Source organism: Ascidia mentula, chromosome 2 (assembly GCF_947561715.1).
Source record: "Ascidia mentula chromosome 2, kaAscMent1.1, whole genome shotgun sequence".
In the NCBI taxonomy this organism is placed as follows: domain Eukaryota; kingdom Metazoa; phylum Chordata; class Ascidiacea; order Phlebobranchia; family Ascidiidae; genus Ascidia; species Ascidia mentula.
The window spans coordinates 14,100,338-14,120,086 of NC_138567.1; the positions used below are offsets into that span (position 1 = coordinate 14,100,338).

At 37.5% G+C, this 19,749-nt stretch overlaps 1 protein-coding gene across 1 annotated transcript; it reads left to right on the top strand.

The window, feature by feature from the left end:
• LOC145890206 (transient receptor potential cation channel subfamily M member-like 2) lies at positions 1–19,490 on the top strand. The gene is made up of 29 exons (XM_082981234.1): positions 1–91; positions 151–227; positions 374–554; positions 619–722; positions 818–886; positions 950–1,082; positions 1,136–1,212; positions 1,279–1,420; positions 1,776–1,934; positions 2,403–2,557; positions 2,770–2,954; positions 3,211–3,259; positions 3,432–3,596; positions 4,979–5,146; positions 5,382–5,717; positions 5,905–6,048; positions 10,445–10,560; positions 10,630–10,759; positions 11,308–11,491; positions 11,902–12,055; positions 12,123–12,313; positions 14,401–14,524; positions 16,190–16,329; positions 16,902–16,984; positions 17,282–17,472; positions 17,929–18,121; positions 18,483–18,632; positions 18,959–19,072; positions 19,374–19,490. Exons 1-29 carry the CDS (start codon positions 1–3, stop codon positions 19,488–19,490), a joined length of 4,122 nt encoding a protein of 1,373 aa, XP_082837360.1.
• Positions 19,491–19,749: the final 259 nt, after the last annotated feature.

Consider the following 19,749-nt stretch of genomic DNA (forward strand, 5'->3'; position numbering starts at 1 on the left):
ATGTCTGAAAGAAATTGTGTGAGTCCATCAGGGACCAGATTGAAACTACATGTGGAAGAGAATACTGCATGCACCACAAGTTTCACCGAAGGTAGGCAAAAAAATACCCAATGTGCATTCATGCAATGTTTAAACAAATGTCATTTGTAGGAAAGTTTAAAGAAGAATTTGACCATTGTGGGGAATTTGAATTCGTTGGAACAAAAAATGACCTTAAGAAGGCAAAGGTAAATATAAAAATAATATTTTATTGAACCATTATGTTTTTGGCTACTTTTATGTTACACTGCCATAGAAACCATGTTGACATTTGATTTTGTTGTCTTTTCTTTTTATTGTTTCTGACATAATATTCTTAATCTTTTTTTATCAGATTATTAAAGTGCAGAAGGATATTGATGTTAGCAAAGTGTATGAGCATGTCATACACCAATGGAAAATAAAGCCACCAAATCTCATTGTTTCTGTTAATGGTGGTGCAAAAAATTTCAAAATGAATCCAAGACTTTCCAGAAGTTTCGGGAAAAGTTTATTTAACCTAGCTGTGGGGACAGGTGTGATGCAGTTCTTTTGAAATATTGATATATTTGAATGCATAAGGGTAATGACTTTAAATAGGAGCATGGATTATTACTGGCGGGACAAACTATGGTGTGATGAAACATGTTGGCAAGGCAGTGCAAGAGTACTCTGCTGCAAAGTCAAGAAAAGAAGCAGAAAAAGTGAGTTGTAAACTGTGTACCCTTATAGTACAATTAACTTGATTTAACAAAGAATATGTGGTTATTTTTGTGATACTGGTTTAATTCTTCCAAAGGTTGTTACAATTGGAATAGCTACATGGGGAGTAATTCATGAGCGACAAAAATTAATTGAAGAAGAGAAGGTAAAAATAGCATACACCAGGAACAAATGCTTCAAATATTAAACCCTATGTATAAACATGCAGCATGATGTAAACACCAAGGAAATGTATTCTGTTCTAAACAAGAATCATTCCCACTTTATTTTGGTTGATGATGGTTCAGTAGGGAAATATGGCATTGAAATAACATTCCGTGCTAATTTTGAAAAATACATAGGTTTGTTTTATTGTTGTGGTAATAACGATGTATGATGAAACCTCTTTTTTCAGCCAAAAATGTTGAGCACGAAAGAAGGAAAACTCTCATAAGTTGTGTACTTGTACAAGGTGGTGAGGGATCATTAAAAGTATGCAAATAGTGTCATTGTTACCGAAACACCTAATCTATATATATTTCATATTGTGTCTTTCAGACTGTTTATGAAGCTTTGGAAGCAGGAACTCCTGTAGTAGTGGTTGGTGGTTCTGGACAATGGGCAAATATTTTAGCAACACTTTGCACCAGACACGGAGAAGTAACAGTCAATCAGAAACTAATAGCAGAACTTTTGCAAGGTCTAAATGAATGGAGTGTACTTTGATTGTTTTCTCACACTTTTGCCATAAAGTTGTAAAACACTCATTGAATGTACTGACATCTAATATTCAGGCTCATTTGTGGTTGATTAACTGAAAAGTTATGCTAAAATTACCACTTTTATGTAATACTAACCAACCTGTATATTCATGACAATGTGGATCTGTATGGAAAAAAAATATTTTTACATGAAATAATGTAGGAGTTTATTCAGTGCATTTCGAAAATGAGCAAAAGTTGTTTATATTGGAATATAATATGAAAATAATTTGTTTGAAGCAATGGTTCTACTAAAGTCATAAAAGCACATGCATGTTGTTATTTTATTGATAGAGAATATGATGAAATGGGAAACAAATGATGATCTGTCAAGGTGGACATACATGGCTGAGGAATGTGTGAAGAAAAAGAAGTTAATTACTGTCTTTCAACTTGATACACCAGACAGTGTACAAGATCTTGATGTTGCAATACTCAAGTCGTTACTGCTAGGTGTGGTTCTATTAATACTTTGTACACTATATAGTTGTTTTTTCCTTTAGTCATAAAAGGAAATCTGTTGAGAAGTCTCACAACATGCTGTTATTTTATTAATCAATAACAGAAGTGCTTGGGAATACTGTGTGCTTTCAAAAGCTGTGTTTACTTGGTAAACAACAGCAGTTGACGATGGCTTCTCTTTGTTTGAATGTGATTTCATTACTTTTTACAACTGATTTAACAGACTAGTTCATACTAAACCATCCTCACTAAATACTTTCTGAAAAAAATGATGGAATTTTTAAAATAAAACCAATTGAATTTTAGTGATGTTTGGAAGTTACCAAGTTACTTACCATTAATTGAAATTGCTTTTTATGTGCCGGAAATTTATAATGTAAAATGTACAAAGGTGTACTGGCCTACTTGTACGTACAAAAAAATTGGATTTCTCTTTTACGCATATGTTGTACCTGGCAGCTGACACACAAAAAAATGAAGAAAAAACAGAACGACAACTAGAATTGGCTCTTGCTTGGAACAGAAGTGACTTCGCAAGTTCACACATTCTTACTGATGATTGCAATATCAGCCAGAAAGTGCTTATAAAGATTTTTGTGGAGGCTATTAAGAAAGTAAAATGCTGTACAATATGAAATTTTTCCATTAATTTAAAATATTCTTGTTTAATGAACCATTTGAATTTAAACATGACAAATTGTTCTATTTTTTAGATAATTTTCCAAGTTTGTCAATATTATTGACTTTACTTGGCCTAACCTTGAAGTAGATTCATTCCATATCTATGTTTTGCTTGACTGTTGATAAATACAGTGTTGTTTTACAGAACAATGCAAAATTTGTGCAAGTCCTTCTCGAATATGGCTTGGATTTCAGAACCCACCTATCATGGGATAAAATAATAGATCTTTACAAAAGCGTTCCTGAATCACCAACATATTGCATAGAAATGCTAAAAATGAGGTCCCAATCAAAACAGTTGGAAAAATTTGACTTGGCAGCACTCACAAGGTTTTGTATTATGAACATAAACCCATTTATAATGTGCTGGAGATAACTTTTGCCTTTAGCAGTCTTCAAAAATGTCATTAAAATCACAAAAGGGGAAAAAACTGTAACATAGTAATGTTTATTTGTTTACTATATTCAAATATTTCGTAGTGCTTCATGTGCCAAACTTTCTTTTCTTGGAGAAAATATATGTGTGTTCTTGTGTATTAAGCTAACAATGTATATTTTTTAAAAATTTGTTGCATTTTTTCTACAGTGTACTAAAAAAGTTGCTTGGACCTTCATACGAACAATACCGAAGCAAGGTGGGCAAAATTTCATTTCCCACACTTAACAGTGTCTTAAATTAAACCAAATTTGGTTCCAGAAAGTCATTACTTTTAGTGGTATGTGATAAAGTCAAACAAACCAGGTTTATAGAATAGATGCGCATGCAAAATTTTGGTCTAAATTTTCGTACTGATCACACTTCGCCAGAAACCGGTTGACCCACTGAGAGAAATCTTCCAGTGGTCAGTGCTAATGAACAAAAAGGAATTGGCTCGCGTTATTTGGGAATCAATGACCGACCGACTTCCATCCGCCTTCGCTGCAACAGCAATGCTGAAGGAAATGTCCAAGATGATTTCTGCAAGGTCTTTGGTAAAAAGGAAGTTATTATTTCCAGTATACCACAGGAGCGGCGCAAGGCTATATTTGGCACCCTAGCTAGTTTAAATCGTTTCGTAAAAGTTTCACTTAAATAAATCAACAAAAAGTTATGAATCTGCAATCTGGAGTTCGTTGGCTTCGCAGCCTGGATCAACCTCTTTTTCCTGACAATTAGGAGCGAGATCTGGAAAATTAAGCTCCCATTGAGGTTGGTACTCACGACCCTGGGCTAACCAGGCTCAACCCTCTACCAACTGAGCTACAGGAGCTCGTCGGTTTTACGGGGTGTATTGTAGCCAAAGTACTCTGGGTGCGCAAGCCCAACTTGCAAGGCATCCTTTATATGTATGAATGTGGTCTCTTTCACTGTAATCAGACAACGTAGTAATATATCATGCAATGGCATGATTGGGAGGATCGCTCCACTGCGCAGGTCCTTACTTGGCGAACACAGCTATCGTATTAAGATTATGAGGTATGGGGCGATCTTGCCAATCATGCCCTTGCACGAAACATTGATATAGCTTGGGAAGCCAACTTTGAAACCAACTTTGATATAGCTTGGGAAGTGGTTGTTAGCACTTCTGTCTGCAAAGTTTCTACAAATTTCTAAAATTCACATATTCCGGTTAATATGCATCATAAAGCCTGGAAAATAGGTAATGTGATTCATCAGATTTGTCCTTGCAACCAGTAGACCCCGATACTATGAAAAATATAAACGAGAAAATTAAGATACGTAGTGCTGCAAAATATTTAGCATAATTGTCAATGTCATATGTTTGATTCTATTTGAATAAGACACTTAGGATGCATTTTCTTAGTAGCTGAATATATTTGTCTTATATTCCAAGACTGACAGATTTTAGCCTGGACATATGATTGTGGCGACATATTTTGTTACGTGGCCAGATTGTGGTCTCTGAATCAGGGGCAATATGTTGCAGGGGCGAATTTTCTGCTACCTTCTATCTGTAATCAAGAGAGAAGTGGAACATACGATAAAAACATAACAAACCTCTCATTCATAAAGAGAACAACTAAAACTAGTAAACAATTTTGCCTCAAAATATACTACAAATTAAAATATTTTTTAAAATTTATTGTTGGCCACAGAAAACCGTTTTGACATACAGCGAAAATTACTTTCTGTGTATGAGTCTTTATTTATAGTCAGTTAAAACTATCCTATACAGAGTCTCGATACAAAACCATCTTTTTTGGCAATTCTTTTATTCCACTCGTTTCAAGGTGGTATAAGACAACTGCAGTTCTTCATCTTAATTGTAAACGGTAAAACTTAATTTGGTTTACCCACTAATACCCAACAACAAGCACCTAGAATCCGCATCTAATTTGTCGTTTGACTTCAGCGCGAGAGTCTGAACGAACACGCGGAGGAATACGCTTCAATCACTCAGGATATTCTCACCCAGTGCATGAAGGACGACCCAAAGAAAACGAAGCAACTTTTAATTAGTAAACATCGGAAGTGGGGTGGACTGAACTGTTTACAGATGGCAGTGGACGCCTCCAGCAATGTGAGCTTATCATAATTTAAATTTTTGCTGAAAACAATAAGGTACACGTGTTAAAAATATGCAATCGAAGCGATCGAAGTACATTAAACGGGCCAAGTAATTTTTGAAAACTTACGTCTGCAGTAAACACTCCCATGCCCAAAAAGCGTTTTTTTGAAGTTGGTGTGGACAAATTTTAGATACGCTTTGTGAAGTCGTTACGGCGTTTTGAACAGGTCTTTGTCGTTTTGTTCAGGATGTAGTGGCGCACCCGGCTGTACAAAATTATCTCAACAGTTTGTGGAAAAATGACATGAACTTCAACGAATGGAAAGGTTACATACACCTTTTGTTGGCCGTTGTATTCATTTTCCCTCTTTATTGGATTGATTTCTCCGACACAGGTGAAGTTGAAAGACTGAAGCAAAATGAAGGTTCGTCATTGATTTATCAACAAATAAGACACAAAAATAATCTTACCGATTTTCATCCAGACGTCGAAAATGTTGAAAGTGAAATTGTAAGGTCCAAGTTTCGAATCTTTCATGAAGCTCCCGTCACCAAATACGTTGTTAACATCATTTTTCACCTGGTGCGTTTAACCTAATCTCTATACTGTTTCGTGCCAATTGACTAGGTAATAAATTAATATATGCATTACCAGAAGACTCGAGAAACAGAATACTTAGTTCTTAACACGACTTGTAACATAACTAGTCTTATTAGTCGTGACATAAGTGATGTTAAAATCCTGATTCCCTTTTAAATTTTTGTTTCAGTTGTTCCTGGTGCTGTTCAGTTACATTTTACTCTTCAACTTCTATCCCTACACGGGCACACTTTCGACACTGGAGGCGCCATCTATAGCAGAGTGGTTGTTGTTTGTTTGGACACTGATCCTTTCCTTGGACGAGCTAAACGCGGTTTGTTTTAGTATATTAACTGTGGCTTGAAATTGATTTTTAAGGAGTTTCTCTTTATAAACTGTAAACACGATGATTTTGTTGTTATTCTGCAATCAATATCCGGCCGATTTCGTGCAGTCGGCTATACTTTGTGACAACGACAGAAAATGGTAAAAAAGACCATGCTTTGCTGGGTATAATGAATTTTGACAGTGGTTATAATTGACGGAATGCATCAATGTTTTAAATTCATTGGCTCACCCAATCTGCATGATACCGTGAAATGTACATGCGTTGGAAAGTCATGTACGTGAGAGAATCCGAAGGGCAGGTGGCCACGCGCCGATTCCAGAAAGCTTGAGTGCTTTAATGCCGTAATGTAGATATTGCGCAAACGTTAAACAAACTATGGGATCTAATTCCTTTAATGTCGTGTATATTTTGTATGCGTTTTAATCCCAACACAGTTTATTTCAGTTTGCAGTTTATAAACAACATCATAACAAACATATAATTAAACATTAACAAAACGATTAAAAACTAAATGTTTAGACGGATTCACCTTATTCAAATAGAATAAATTTATCACAGCCAAGAAAGCACTACAAGTTAATCATATTGAAAAGGATACACTTACAAACTTTGCATACAGGAGCAACCCAAACACGAGACAAGTTTTACACGCTTGAAAGCAAAATCACATAAATTATCATGTGTTCTGTCCGTTACTTTCCGGTCCCTAAATAATAACCACTTATTTATTTCCGATCAATAAAACGACAAAAAGAAAACAAGAAACACCAAACACAAGTCATGCTAGATTGTGTTTAAACGCAGCACGCGCAGTACAAACACACACTCTGCGATCAGACACTACCTTTTTGAAAACTCTTCAGTTATCCCTTTTGGCCCAACACCGCGTGATGTTTGGTTGTCAGCAATCAAAACTAAATCTCCCATAACAAGGTTCGCACCCATTTCTGACGCACCTGGAGCGAAGGCATGTATTCATGCAACCGATCCAAAAACCGATCAGCCAACATCTGCGCCATGCGCCAGGATCGACGGTAACCACCTGAAGAATGAAGCGAATTGATTAACATACCATTTGGTGCGAAAGCCTTCAAGTGCTTGGCATCGTCAATAACCGCTGTTAGCGGACGACTGTTTAGTATTCGTTTTGCCTAAAGCAGAAAGGTTGTCAGGGTATCATTGGTGAAAGTGATTTCAAGCAAAACATAAAAAACAATTGCACCTTTTTCTGTTTTTTTTTAGCCCAATAATGCCCAACTGAGGCAAAATGCCCCTGTGGAATGTGTGTGGTAACGATGGGCCACCATATACAAAAACTTTTTTTGAAAGTAACAATAATAAAGCTACGGCGAATAGACTTGCATCGAGTCATACATAGCTTTACGCAATTGGTCTAGCCATCGATTATGTGACGATTCGCGCTCACGCGGGCGAAATGCTCGGCAACAATTAACCTTAATTTAGAGTAAATAAAAGGGTAATTCCCCTAAGATTTTCGCCCCCCCTCTCAATATTTTGGTAGTTTTTCAACCAGATTTTTAACAACACCCTCCATGAATAGACCATCTGCCTAAAAACCATAATAAACATGCTAGAACTACCCAAAATACGCTGAAAATCGCTTTGGCAATAGCCTGTGCATCTGTTCTCATTTAACCTAAACACTAGCACCCATGTATAACCCTTCCATAGAAATACAGGGATGTTGCATATAGTCTTAAGAGACAAGGAAGTTACCTGCCATTAAGCTCTATCTGTCAAACCATTTGTAACTTTCGGCTTTCTGAGCACGAAACATTTATTAACCCCGAAGTCATTTTCACTGAGTTGGGTTCTTCCAATCAGTCTGTCCATATGTGTACAGACCACCAATTTAACTCGTATATGACAATGGTGAAGTATTTTCAATGCATCCGAATAGCCCATATCTGATGACAAACTACTGCATTCCACAATATTAGACCTTGCACGGCCAGTGCAAAATTCACGAAGGTAACTAAGTTTGTCTGAGTTATTCAGGTTTATTTGATTGGTCCAAAGATCGATGTCATTCAGGAATTTGTGATAGTTGTACGAATCACCATCATACTTCTCTATGGTCGAGCGTGACAATTTAGGACTTTGTTTAATCATTTCAGCAAAAAACACCTTATCTGAAGTCGGTCGCGTACCTGCTACTGCAAGACCAAGAGGTTGGTTGATAGGGCTTTGATCAAGAGTCCCATATTATGCGTAAGTGTTTCTCCCTTTGACTGGAATATCAGTTTAAAGTGGTGCAAAATACCAGTTTCCCTCCGGGGTGGCAAATTTCTATGCGCCTCGTCCATTTCTAACAGTGGACCCAACAAGTTTGTAACGACAAGCGGTAATTCGTGATCAGCACGAACATTTTCAGATACAGCATTAACATGTGGTTTTCCTTGTAGAGAAAGTAACGTTGGCGAAACGTCATCGACCAAAACTTTCACGTTACGCCTCTAATCAAACACGCCAAACGTTTTGTTGGCAACTTTTTAGCTGGTATACCATTTAACGCAATGTCAGACACAGATTCTAACGAAAGCAATTCTCACTGGCATGTTCAGCAGCTCGGGTGGCCTGTGCCACATCCTTCCTGGCTTTAACCGTTTGCTTTTCCAAATTAAATCGTTTCATTTTACCTTTAAGTTCTATACGTCGCCGCTCGGTTTTCAATTTTGAACGACGTTGTTCTGCCTCGATAAGCAGTCTTTCTTTCTCAATGGCAACTTGCTCCTGAAACTTTAATGTCAGTGATTTTTCATCAACATAAAAAAAAATATTCGAAAGAAAATTCTTTTCAAGGTAACCACAATTCATTGGAGCGCTTGATCTCCCTACACAACCATTTCAATATAGGAGACATTTGCCCCAATGTCGAGTGCATTTTGTGTGGATTTTAATTTATTCCAATTTCCATTTCATAAACAGTATCACAGCAAACAGATAACTAAACAGGAACAAAATGATTCAAAACTAAATGTTTACATGTCTCTGCCTTTTTCAACTGGAATAAACCTACCTCAGCCAAGAAAGCATTACAAGAACCGTTGGTAAACCAGATTAAAAAGGATACATCAACCTTGCGTTTTGCACGCATGAAAGCGCAAAGCAAAAGAAATCGTACTGTGTCCTGTCCGCTACACAAATAATAAAACTTTTCTAAAAACTAGGTATACGCCCCAAAACCAAGTCACTTTAAGACCAGCAGTACAAACTATGAGCCTACGTTACACTAAACCAGCGTACGGTTTGCAGACTGCAGATTGTAAATTGCTATCACTGTATTTGTTTTCGTCGCGCACAGATGTACAAAGGCCTATATACGTTGACAAATAATAAGTAACGTCAAGCTCTTTTTAGATATTATTGAAATACACGCAAATCCATCATTAAAGCGTTTTTTAACAAATTTGCTGTTATGATTAACCTTCGTAAGATACCTAATGCTGTTGCTTTTAGATTATATTGTATTTACAGACTGAAGGCTACTTCACTATAGTTTGGCAAAATATTCTTATTATTATATGCTTGTAAACATAAAAGTTACACAAAGTGGATCCAATAATATGAATTGTGTAAGCTGCGACCTAAAAGGTCTCATCAGTGCTGCTGGTGTGACTTTCAGACGACTTTGCTGACCAAACGGCCAAGCAAAGACTTCCATTTTGTGGTGACTATACAATCACCGTCATCCGTTAGGCACCAAACTAGGTGCAACCTTACAGAGAAAAACAAGGTGGAAACACTATGGCCAAGCAAAGCTCAACCAATAGTGCCGTCAGGCCCCGTGTCACAACAATCATAAGATAAGCAAAGTGGAGCCAATAATATGAATTGTGTAAGCTGCAGACAGATGGCCACTGTTTCGACCTAAAAGGTCAGTGGCCATCTGTCTGCAGCTTACACAATAAAAGTTACAATTGTCGTGGATTATTGAGCAGGCGCATGCAAAAATATTTTGCTGACATTTTGCGCACCGACATGCACAGGATGTGTGGTCAATTACCTGACAACTTGTGTAATGGGCTTTGATGGATAATATGTTTTTCAATGATTGTTACATTTGATTGTGTTCCTGGACTGGATTGCTGACAACAATTAACTTGCAGTGATTCCAAAAAAAATACAGCTATAAGGAATTCAGAAACTACTGTTTAGAACGCAGGAGCTGTTAGCTGTCTAATCTGTCTCATGTCCATCAACATTTGTAGTGTTGTAAAAACAGACACCCAAACTGAAAATTTTTTAGTAATACGGCACTAAGATTTGGCGATTCTCCCTTATTTGTCATTGGTTTTGTGTCGAAATAATTTGAGGCAGAGACAGATTTATGTTGAAAAATGGATAACGTTCTTCACAGATTGTTGGACAGAAGAACAAAAACTTGGAACAGAGCGTTCAGTTTTGGTTCGCTGATCACTGGAACAAAATGGATACCCTTGCTCTGCTGCTCTTGTTGTTGGGTTTCGGTTTAAGGTTTGTTATACACAAGCATAAGTTCTTTATAAGCAACTTCAATAATGACACAAAGAAATTGTTTTTCAGGTTTTTTCCTGATTTAAATCCCTCGCGGATAATCCTGTCTGTCTCTTTCGTTGTTTACAGCATTCGGTTGCTGCATTATATAACTTTAAACGAATATATCGGCCAGAAAATCGCTGCTATCGGATATATGGTAAGTATAAACAGCAGATTAGCTTTAATAATGAGTTGTGTGACGACCTCAAGTGCTACTTGACCAAGAACCTATTTCCCACTTTTTCTCTTGTCTTAGAATATACTTAAATGATCCTAACTTAAAAGCAATATCAAGGTATTTTCGCCGTGGAAGACAATACCAGTTTTAAAAAGGTGTCTTCACGCTGGACAAACGAGTGAGATCTGAAAACATACGCAGGGCATGTGAAACTTATGATCAAAATAAGAGAACTGAGATCGCCAAATATAAATGCCTTGCACAGTGGGGCGATCCTGTCTTGCTATGCGAAAGCATGGCATTACTTCTGCGTTGTCTGTAACCACTGAGCTCGTGTAGCTCAATTGGTAGATCGCTGGGCCTGGTTTAGCCCTGATCTAGAGTTTAAACCTCAGCCAGAGCTTGATTTTTGAGATATCACTCCGACTTATCGAGAAAAGTGGCTGATCCTACTTATAGCTGCTATGCCTTGGCTACGAAACCTGTAAAATTATTACCTCAAAAGACGTTTGTTTTTCTTGTCAAAGTTGAAGGATCTTGGGTTCTTCCTCCTCATAATGGCTATCTTCTTACTTGCGTACGGAGTCACAAGCCAGGGAATGCTTTACCCGAACGAGACAGGAATTTGGTCGGGCATTAAAGGCGTCTTCTACAAACCTTACTGGCAAATATATGGCGAGCTTTTCCTCGACGAAATAAACTACGACCCAAGTAAGTGCAACTACTTAAAATTTTGATCCGTATCACAGAGTAAAGTTGGGTGAAGCTGTCTTACCTTTTTTTTTGATATAACTTTGCAAAACAGACTTGATTTTATGGCCATACTGTGTCCAGCATTTTTACATTATATGGTTCTGCAGAACGCCTTGCAAAGCGTGCATGACAGTACGCATATTGGTGTTTTCTGGAAAATATTTTGCCATGCTTTAAGCAATTTATGTATTTTTTTGTAATTCAAAATTATTGACCAGTTCTTTAATTTTAAGTTGCCGAAATATGCTGAAGCACATTATAATAATAGAATGCCGAAGTAAACATGTGACAGTCTTCCAATTGCACTTCCAAAAAAACCATGTAGGTAAGCAAAGACTCTATTCATTGTTAAAATTTAAATTTTTAAGTTTCATCTGCGTTCGAATGCACGAACAACCAGACCTTCATAAACGCCGGTTACCAGCGTTGCCCACAGCAACAAGACGCGGTTGCGGTGATGTCAGCCTTCTACATGTTGTTAGCCAACATCCTACTTCTCAACCTGCTTATCGCGATGTTCAGGTATTGTTGACGGCACGGGTGTGTTTCATAACTAAATGCTAATTGCATCTTTTCGATAAATTTTCAGCTACACATTCACCAAACTGGAAGAAAACGTTTCAGTTTGGAAGTTTCATCAGTTCCAACTGATTGAAGAATATCGAACCCGACCACCTCTACCGGCTCCATTCAGTGTAGTTTGGTATACCATGAAGGCCGTAAAAAACGTATCCTGCAAGCCTTCTATTCGGACAAACTTCAGAAGATCCGCCATCGGTGGTGAGGCTATCTTACTGAGTAAAATTGGGTGAAGTTGTCTTACCGAGTAAAGTGGGGGAAGTTATTTTACCGAGTAAAGTTGGGTGAAGGTGTCTTACCGAGTAAAGTTGGGTGAGGCTATCTTACTGAGTAAAATTGGTTGAAATTGTCTGAACGAGTAAAGTTGGGTGAAGGTGTCTTAGCGAGTAACGTTGGGTGAAGCTGTCCTTCCTAGTAAAGTTTGTAGAAGGTGTCTTACCGAACAAAGTTGGGTGAAGTTGTCTTACCGAGTAAAGTTTGGTGAAGTTTTCTTACCGAGTAAAGTCTTACCGAACAAAGTTGGGTAAAGTTGTCTTACCGAGTAAAGTTGGGTAAAGTTGCCTTACCGAGTAAATTTTGGAGAAGTTGTCTTACCGAGTAAAGTTGGGTGAAGGTGTCTTACCGAGCAAAGTTGGGTGAAGCTGTCTTACCGAACAAAGTTGGGTGAAGCTATCTTACCGAGTAAAGTTGGGTGAAGGAGTCTTACCGAGTAAAGTTGGGTGAAGGTGTCTTACCGAGTAAAGTTGGGTGAAGGTGTCTTACCGAGTAAAGTTGGGTGAAGGTATCTTACCGAGTAAAGTAGAGTGAAGTTATCTTACCGAGTAAAGTTGGGTGAAGGTATCTTACCGAGTAAAGTTAGGTGAAGGTATCTTACCGAGTAAAGTTAGGTGAAGGTGTCTTACCGAGTAAAGTTGGGTGAAGGTATCTTACCGAGTAAAGTTAGGTGAAGGTGTCTTACCGAGTAAAGTTGGGTGAAGGTATCTTACCGAGTAAAGTTAGGTGAAGCTGTCTTACCGAACAAAGTTGGGTGAAGTTGTCTTACCGAACAAAGCTGGGTGAAGTTATCTTACCGAGTAATGTTGGGTGAAGGAGTCTTACCGAGTAAAGTAGAGTGAAGTTATCTTACCGAGTAAAGTTGGGTGAAGGTATCTTACCGAGTAAAGTAGAGTGAAGTTATCTTACCGAGTAAAGTTGGGTGAAGGTGTCTTACCGAGTAAAGTTAAGTGAAGCTGTCTTACCGAGAAAAGTTGGGTGAAGGTGTCTTACCGAGTAAAGTTAGGTGAAGGTGTCTTGCCGAGTAAAGTTGAGTGAAGGTGTCTTACCGAGAAAAGTTAGGTGAAGTTATCTTACCGATTAAAGTTGGGTGAAGTTATCTTACCGAGTAAAGTTAGGTGAAGTTATCTTACCGAGTAATGTTGGGTGAAGGTATCTTTCCGAGTATTGTTGGGTGAAGGTATCTTACCGAGTAATGTTGGGTGAAGGTATCTTACCGAGTAATGTTGGGTGAAGGTATCTTTCCGAGTATTGTTGGGTGAAGGTATCTTTCCGAGTATTGTTGGGTGAAGGTATCTTACCGAGTAAAGTTGGGTGAAGTTATCTTACCGAGTAATGTTGGGTGAAGGTATCTTTCCGAGTATTGTTGGGTGAAGGTATCTTTCCGAGTATTGTTGGGTGAAGGTATCTTACCGAGTAAAGTTGGGTGAAGTTATCTTACCGAGTAATGTTGGGTGAAGGTATCTTTCCGAGTATTGTTGGGTGAAGGTATCTTTCCGAGTATTGTTGGGTGAAGGTATCTTACCGAGTAAAGTTGGGTGAAGTTATCTTACCGAGTAATGTTGGGTGAAGGTATCTTTCCGAGTATTGTTGGGTGAAGGTATCTTACCGAGTAATGTTGGGTGAAGGTATCTTTCCGAGTAATGTTGGGTGAAGTTATCTTACCGAGTAATGTTGTGTGAAGTTATCTTACCGAGTAAAGTTAGGTGAAGGTGTCTTACCGAGTAAAGTTGGGTGAAGGTGTCTTACCGAGAAAAGTTAGGTGAAGTTATCTTACCGATTAAAGTTGGGTGAAGTTATCTTACCGAGTAATGTTGGGTGAAGGTATCTTTCCGAGTGAAGTTGAGTGAAGGTATTTTTCCGAGTAAAGTTGGGTGAAGGTGTCTTACCGAGTAAAGTTGGGTGAACGTATCTTACCGAGTAAAGTTGGGTGAAGGTGTCTTACCGAGTAAAGTTATGTGAAGCTTTAATACCTATGCATTCCCTGTCTTAAAATTGTCGTTAATTTCGTTCAGATTCAGGAAAGGCATATGAAAACCTTTGTTCGTTCGAACAGTGGAACACCGACTCTTGTCTGTCTAAAAAGAGAGCGAAGATAATACTTACCCCGCCAGCGCGGATAGAAGAAACGAGCAACCAGTAAGTGCTGCAGATCGCTGCATTCATAATTTTTTGCAATTATTTTTGTGCAATGTTCTAGAACCCAACAACATACAGAAATTATATTCGCGTTGAATTTTTTCTTGTCTGTACTGGGTACTATAAAAAATGTGTGCCTGTTCTGTTTCTTAAAAACAGCTTTTGACTCATGTACATCTACGTTTTTTTATTTGGTAGTTTACTTTTTTTCAAGAGGCTAATTTTCGCTATACTTAAAAAACTTTTCGAGTCGAAATAATTGTAATTGTACTTTCACAAATAGACCTATTTAGTTTTTGTTGCAGCAGTTGTTGACGACACTAAGAGAATTACGGACGAGATGACTACGACCATTAATAATAAATTCAACTACATTACGCAGAATAATGAAATCCTTCGACTTTTCCTTACTTTTATTCTGGATTGAAACATATTTTGACAACATCAGTTTTTGCTGATGCACTCTTTTAAACAGACTGACTATTGCACTAACAATTACTAAAGTTATGGACCAAGGACTGACACGGCGCATTGAAGAAATTTAACTTTGACTACTGTGTTGGATGTTTGGAAACATATCTTTAATCTAAAACAAATTTGTTCCTCTTGAATTACGGGCAAATCGATTCCGACTAGAAGCCTTAATAGTTTGTTTAAATTTTTTAAGCTCTATAAAGTCCTTTCATACGTCGATTGATAAACTATTCTTCGACATAACGTTTCTTGCAATTGTTCTGTAGCATAACTCGTCCAGATATTTTTAAGTTTATTTATTTAAAACACATGTGGAGTGACAGCTAATGTTGCGCTTACCACTCACTTCGTCACAGCTTCATGTTATGCGGCAGAACTATTTCCCCATTTTTGGATAGTTATATACTTAGTCATTATCTTGGTAGCCTTTATGGACACAAGTACCTAAGATGCTGCGTCCATAGTTTTCTAATACGGATCATTGCGACTAACACGAACAAGGAAACTGAGCAAATTGCTTTTATAGGGGTTTAGTACGCCCGAGGACTATATGAAAAATGCCATTTTGATCTCTTTTGCAGAGCGGAAAATCAACTTTTTTACGAAACACAACCAGGAAATTTGTTTCTTAAAAATTCTATAAGTTTTCATAATAAACCTACTAGACAAGGTACATCTGGTATCGAAAAACTTGTTCTAAGAAGTGTTTGAAAAGTTTTCCTTTCATCAATGGCAATTATAAGCACGCGTTTCCTACTAACTGTGGATGAGTAGCTAATGACCTGTTATAGGCCGCGTCTTGGCAAATGCATTTGTCGAATCCCGAATGTTATCCTGTTTTTGCATTTTATGGTTGGTTGTTTTCACATAATCATTTAATAACTAACATGCTGGAAAATAAACAAACAATTATAGTAGAAATTGCAGGTTCGTCTTGTGGAAAAAAGAAATTACAAAAAGTGCACTTATTTTCAATTCAGTGTAGACCCCAACTATCATCTCCATAAATCCTTTAGAATTAGTTGTCTTTTAACTGCATTATCAGTCGGGCTGTTTATAAGTAGGTCCAGTTGATACAAAAACAAAGTTGTTTTTGTGTCATGGCAAGTTTATATCACTGTTGATCTCACAGCCTAAAATAAGAAAGGTGCAACCCGTTAAAAAAATTGACAAAGTTTGTTTCCTCTGCAGAATGGAGAATATGGAGAGTTCGATTACCAAACGCGTAAGGAAGCTCGAAGCAAAGTTCGAAAAAACGTACGAGTGTCTACAGTGGATTATGCAGGCGATGCAAGACAACAACACAGTGCCACAAAGTCTAGAACAAAATCGTAAGGACACTGTGATTTTTCACTGGTCCTGCTTCATTTACGTAATTCATTACCACAAGTTTTACGTAGAAAATCACAAATAATATGTGCCATTTATGAAGACAGTTTTGGGAATAGCTCAGACAGAGTTTCCCCGAACGATTTTATGTTTATTTCACAATTAATCGAAATTTGTCGGCATAATATCTGCATTGGGAAACAATTTTGCCTAAAACTCAAAAAGTGTTGCCTTCTCTTCATATTTGCTATATGATGTCCGAAGTTTATCCGACATGACGACAAAAAAAATTACAAATAGGGCCGCATTTCTGAACGCATCCAAGAATACGTAGTTGAATATACAATAACCCAACAAGTAATGTATTTTGATTAATTGCAGCTAAATAACCACACACTCCAAATTTAAAAAATCTTACTTTCACAAATAAATTGACTTTTTTGACTATGGTTTACCAAGCAGATATTATTTAATTCTATATTTCCAGTTAACGTATGATTGGAATTTTTGTTAAAAGTGTCTTAACAAAACCTGATTGTGACGTAAATAACATTTGCAAGACGTGTTTGTACAGTCCACGTGAAGGCGCTGACGAGTCCATATCCACAAAGCGACGTGGGTCGGTTTCCTGTTCCTGGGATCTTGGTATCGTGGACGGTAAGAAAATCTGTTCAATTTTATGCAAATGTACAATACCTCACCAATTTTCAAATGTTTTGACGCATCACATACGAAACATTCCAGCCATAAGCATTCTCGTGTTTAATTCCCTTTTTGTGGTATGATGCATTGGTTTCAGGTTTCACAAAACAAAAACGGGGCAACAAACAAAAGTTCACAGCACAATTAAAATTAAACTTTGAAATTTTTCAGTAAGTCCTTGAAAGAGAGTTTTTGCCAATTTTTCAACAAATTTTAACACTAAAAAAATATGCGAACTAACTATTTTTACAGATCTCAATGGCGTCGTACCGTCCGAAATTTTACACGGCTAAGGTGTTAGCGAGAAAACCACTCTGGGCTGATCCGCCACTGGAAGGCACTATTGTCAATCCGCGTCCACGATTCAACGCAAACGATCTCCACTACAAAGTGGACAGACGAAGTCACATGGGAAAATATGTTATTGTTAACGGTTTACCCAGGTACACAAATCTTGCAATAAGCATTAAAAGTGTATTAAAATGTTGTATATGACACTTTAAAACTACATATTGGAATTTCTACACCATCTGTATAGTTTCTAACCTACGTTATCAAAATTCAACAGACATTGACCCGTCATTAGCAACACCTTATAAAACTGTGCAAGAATATTTAATGAAATTAAAGCCCTTTACAGTATTTAAATTTTACGCTACGTCCAATTGATCCCCTTCCAACTATTACAAATTATAAAATAGATTACATACGTTGTTGCCTTTTGCTGGTACACAGATGTGTCTCCTGAATCATGAAACAGTATTTATATAGGAAAATTGGCCAAAAATATTGCAAGAACTAGACAGTAACAGTGGTCTCAATAATCGTCTCTTTTTTGTGTTTCCTTAATATAACAGCACGATATATTTGTTTTGCATTGACCCACTTACTTGTTGCAGAAATCCTATGGGTCGCACTGGGATGTGGGGGCGGGGGCTGCTCGGAAGATATGGACCCAATCATGTTGCTGACCCCATTGTAACTCGATGGGAAAAAGGTGAGGATGGTAACGATCTGAAGATTGAAGGAAAACGAGTCTTGGAATTCATCGCCATTAAACGTGAAGACACTGAAGATTGGGCGATACCCGGGGTGAGTGTGCTGGATTCACTCTGTTTCACTTATTGATCCTCGTCTATATAAACATTATTGGACCAACTGTTTGCCATGAACAAATCCGATAATAAACTAAACTGGCGATTCGAGCTGATCGCTTCATTTTGTTACATGAAATCACAACATTTAGCAATTTATACCCATGATGCTATTTACTTGCTAGTATCTACATGTAGATGAACTTCATTGTCTAAATTTCATAGATTGTGCTTTTTATTCTTACGGTATGCGGAATTTTCCGGAATATGGGCGACAAACTCATGTATTTTATATGCATGTTTTAAGGTTTTAGGTAATATTGGTTCAAAAGCTTTTATCACGAACGTTATTTCACCAGGGAATGGTCGACCCTGGAGAGAAAGTCAATAACACTTTAATACGCGAGTTTGAGGAGGAAGTTAAATGTGGAAATCCTGACATGGATCCCGAAAATCTCAATGAGTTGAAGAAAAAGCTGAGGAAGTTTCTGAAAGAAAACGGTGTTGAGGTGTAAATGAATACATTAAATTACTTTAATTCGGTTTCTATTAACTGTTGGTAATGAAATTTACACTTTTACGGTAGAACGCCACGTTTTTCAACAAATTTAGTGCAGTGTTATTAGTAATCCGAGGTACGTTGCATGCCCGTGTTAAAATTTAACATTAAAGTTTTCCAAACTGAAATAAGAATCTTTATTGGCCCGAGAATAGGGAACTTGTTTCACCGATTTTTTCCAACAAAGTAGCTAGTTTACATTTAAGTTGATGCTTGGGTTAAGCGGGTATTACGAAGGTTTAAGTTAGTTAATTGTGACTTCACTTTCAACCTCAGGTATTCCGAGGTTACGTAGACGATCATCGCAACACGGACAACAGCTGGATTGAGTCAGTCGCAATGAATTTCCATGACGACTTTGGCGAAGTGCTCGGCAACCTGGTTGTGTCTGTGAGTATCTCTTACATTATCAATGTTTATCCAACCGTATTAACTACGATCAATGTATGAGTCATTTTGCAAAAAACGTTTTCTGGGCAGGGTTGATACATTGTGCCGTTCTGCGTGTACTCTTTGAAAGCCACAAAATTAGTCGTGCGATCCAAGTTTTGGAGGCCCTTGTTTACCCTACTAATACAAGAACCCTCAGACATTTAGCTTTTCATTATCAATTTGACAATTTATCGTTTCCAATTAATCGTAACATTCTGTCCTTAGTAGCTAACTAAAATTAGTTATTCGTTTTCGACAGCCTGGCTATGAAGCGGGAGGCGCGAAGTGGACACGAATCGAGAAGTCGCTGAAGTTGTTTGCGAGCCATCAAGACTACATCGAGAAGATTGCCGTGATGAGAGAAGCGCATTTCTAAACTTTCTAAGACCATTATTGAAATATTCTTATAATTCTTACAGATTTATGGGTTTTTTTATCGAGTCTGGGATAATATTTCATGATTACGCTGCAGTTTATTTAAATCAATTTCTTCAATGCGCCGTGTTGGTCTGGTCTATACCTACAGTACTTGCTGGTGCACTGCTTTGATAAGAGACGGACTGTTAAACAATTATTTAAATCAGTTCGCTGTTATTCTGAAAACTCATTAAATTTTCTAAAGCAATCCATATTCG

What these genes read in the sequence shown, in the direction of transcription:
- LOC145890206 (XM_082981234.1), top strand. Translation starts at nt 1, where the DNA reads ATGTCTGAAAGAAATTGTGTGAGTCCATCAGGGACCAGATTGAAACTA. An exon ending in TTGTTGGGTTTCGGTTTAAG is followed by an intron (nt 10,561 to 10,629) that starts GTTTGTTATACA and finishes ATTGTTTTTCAG; the next exon opens with GTTTTTTCCTGATTTAAATC. An exon ending in TCGGCAACCTGGTTGTGTCT is followed by an intron (nt 19,073 to 19,373) that starts GTGAGTATCTCT and finishes CGTTTTCGACAG; the next exon opens with CCTGGCTATGAAGCGGGAGG.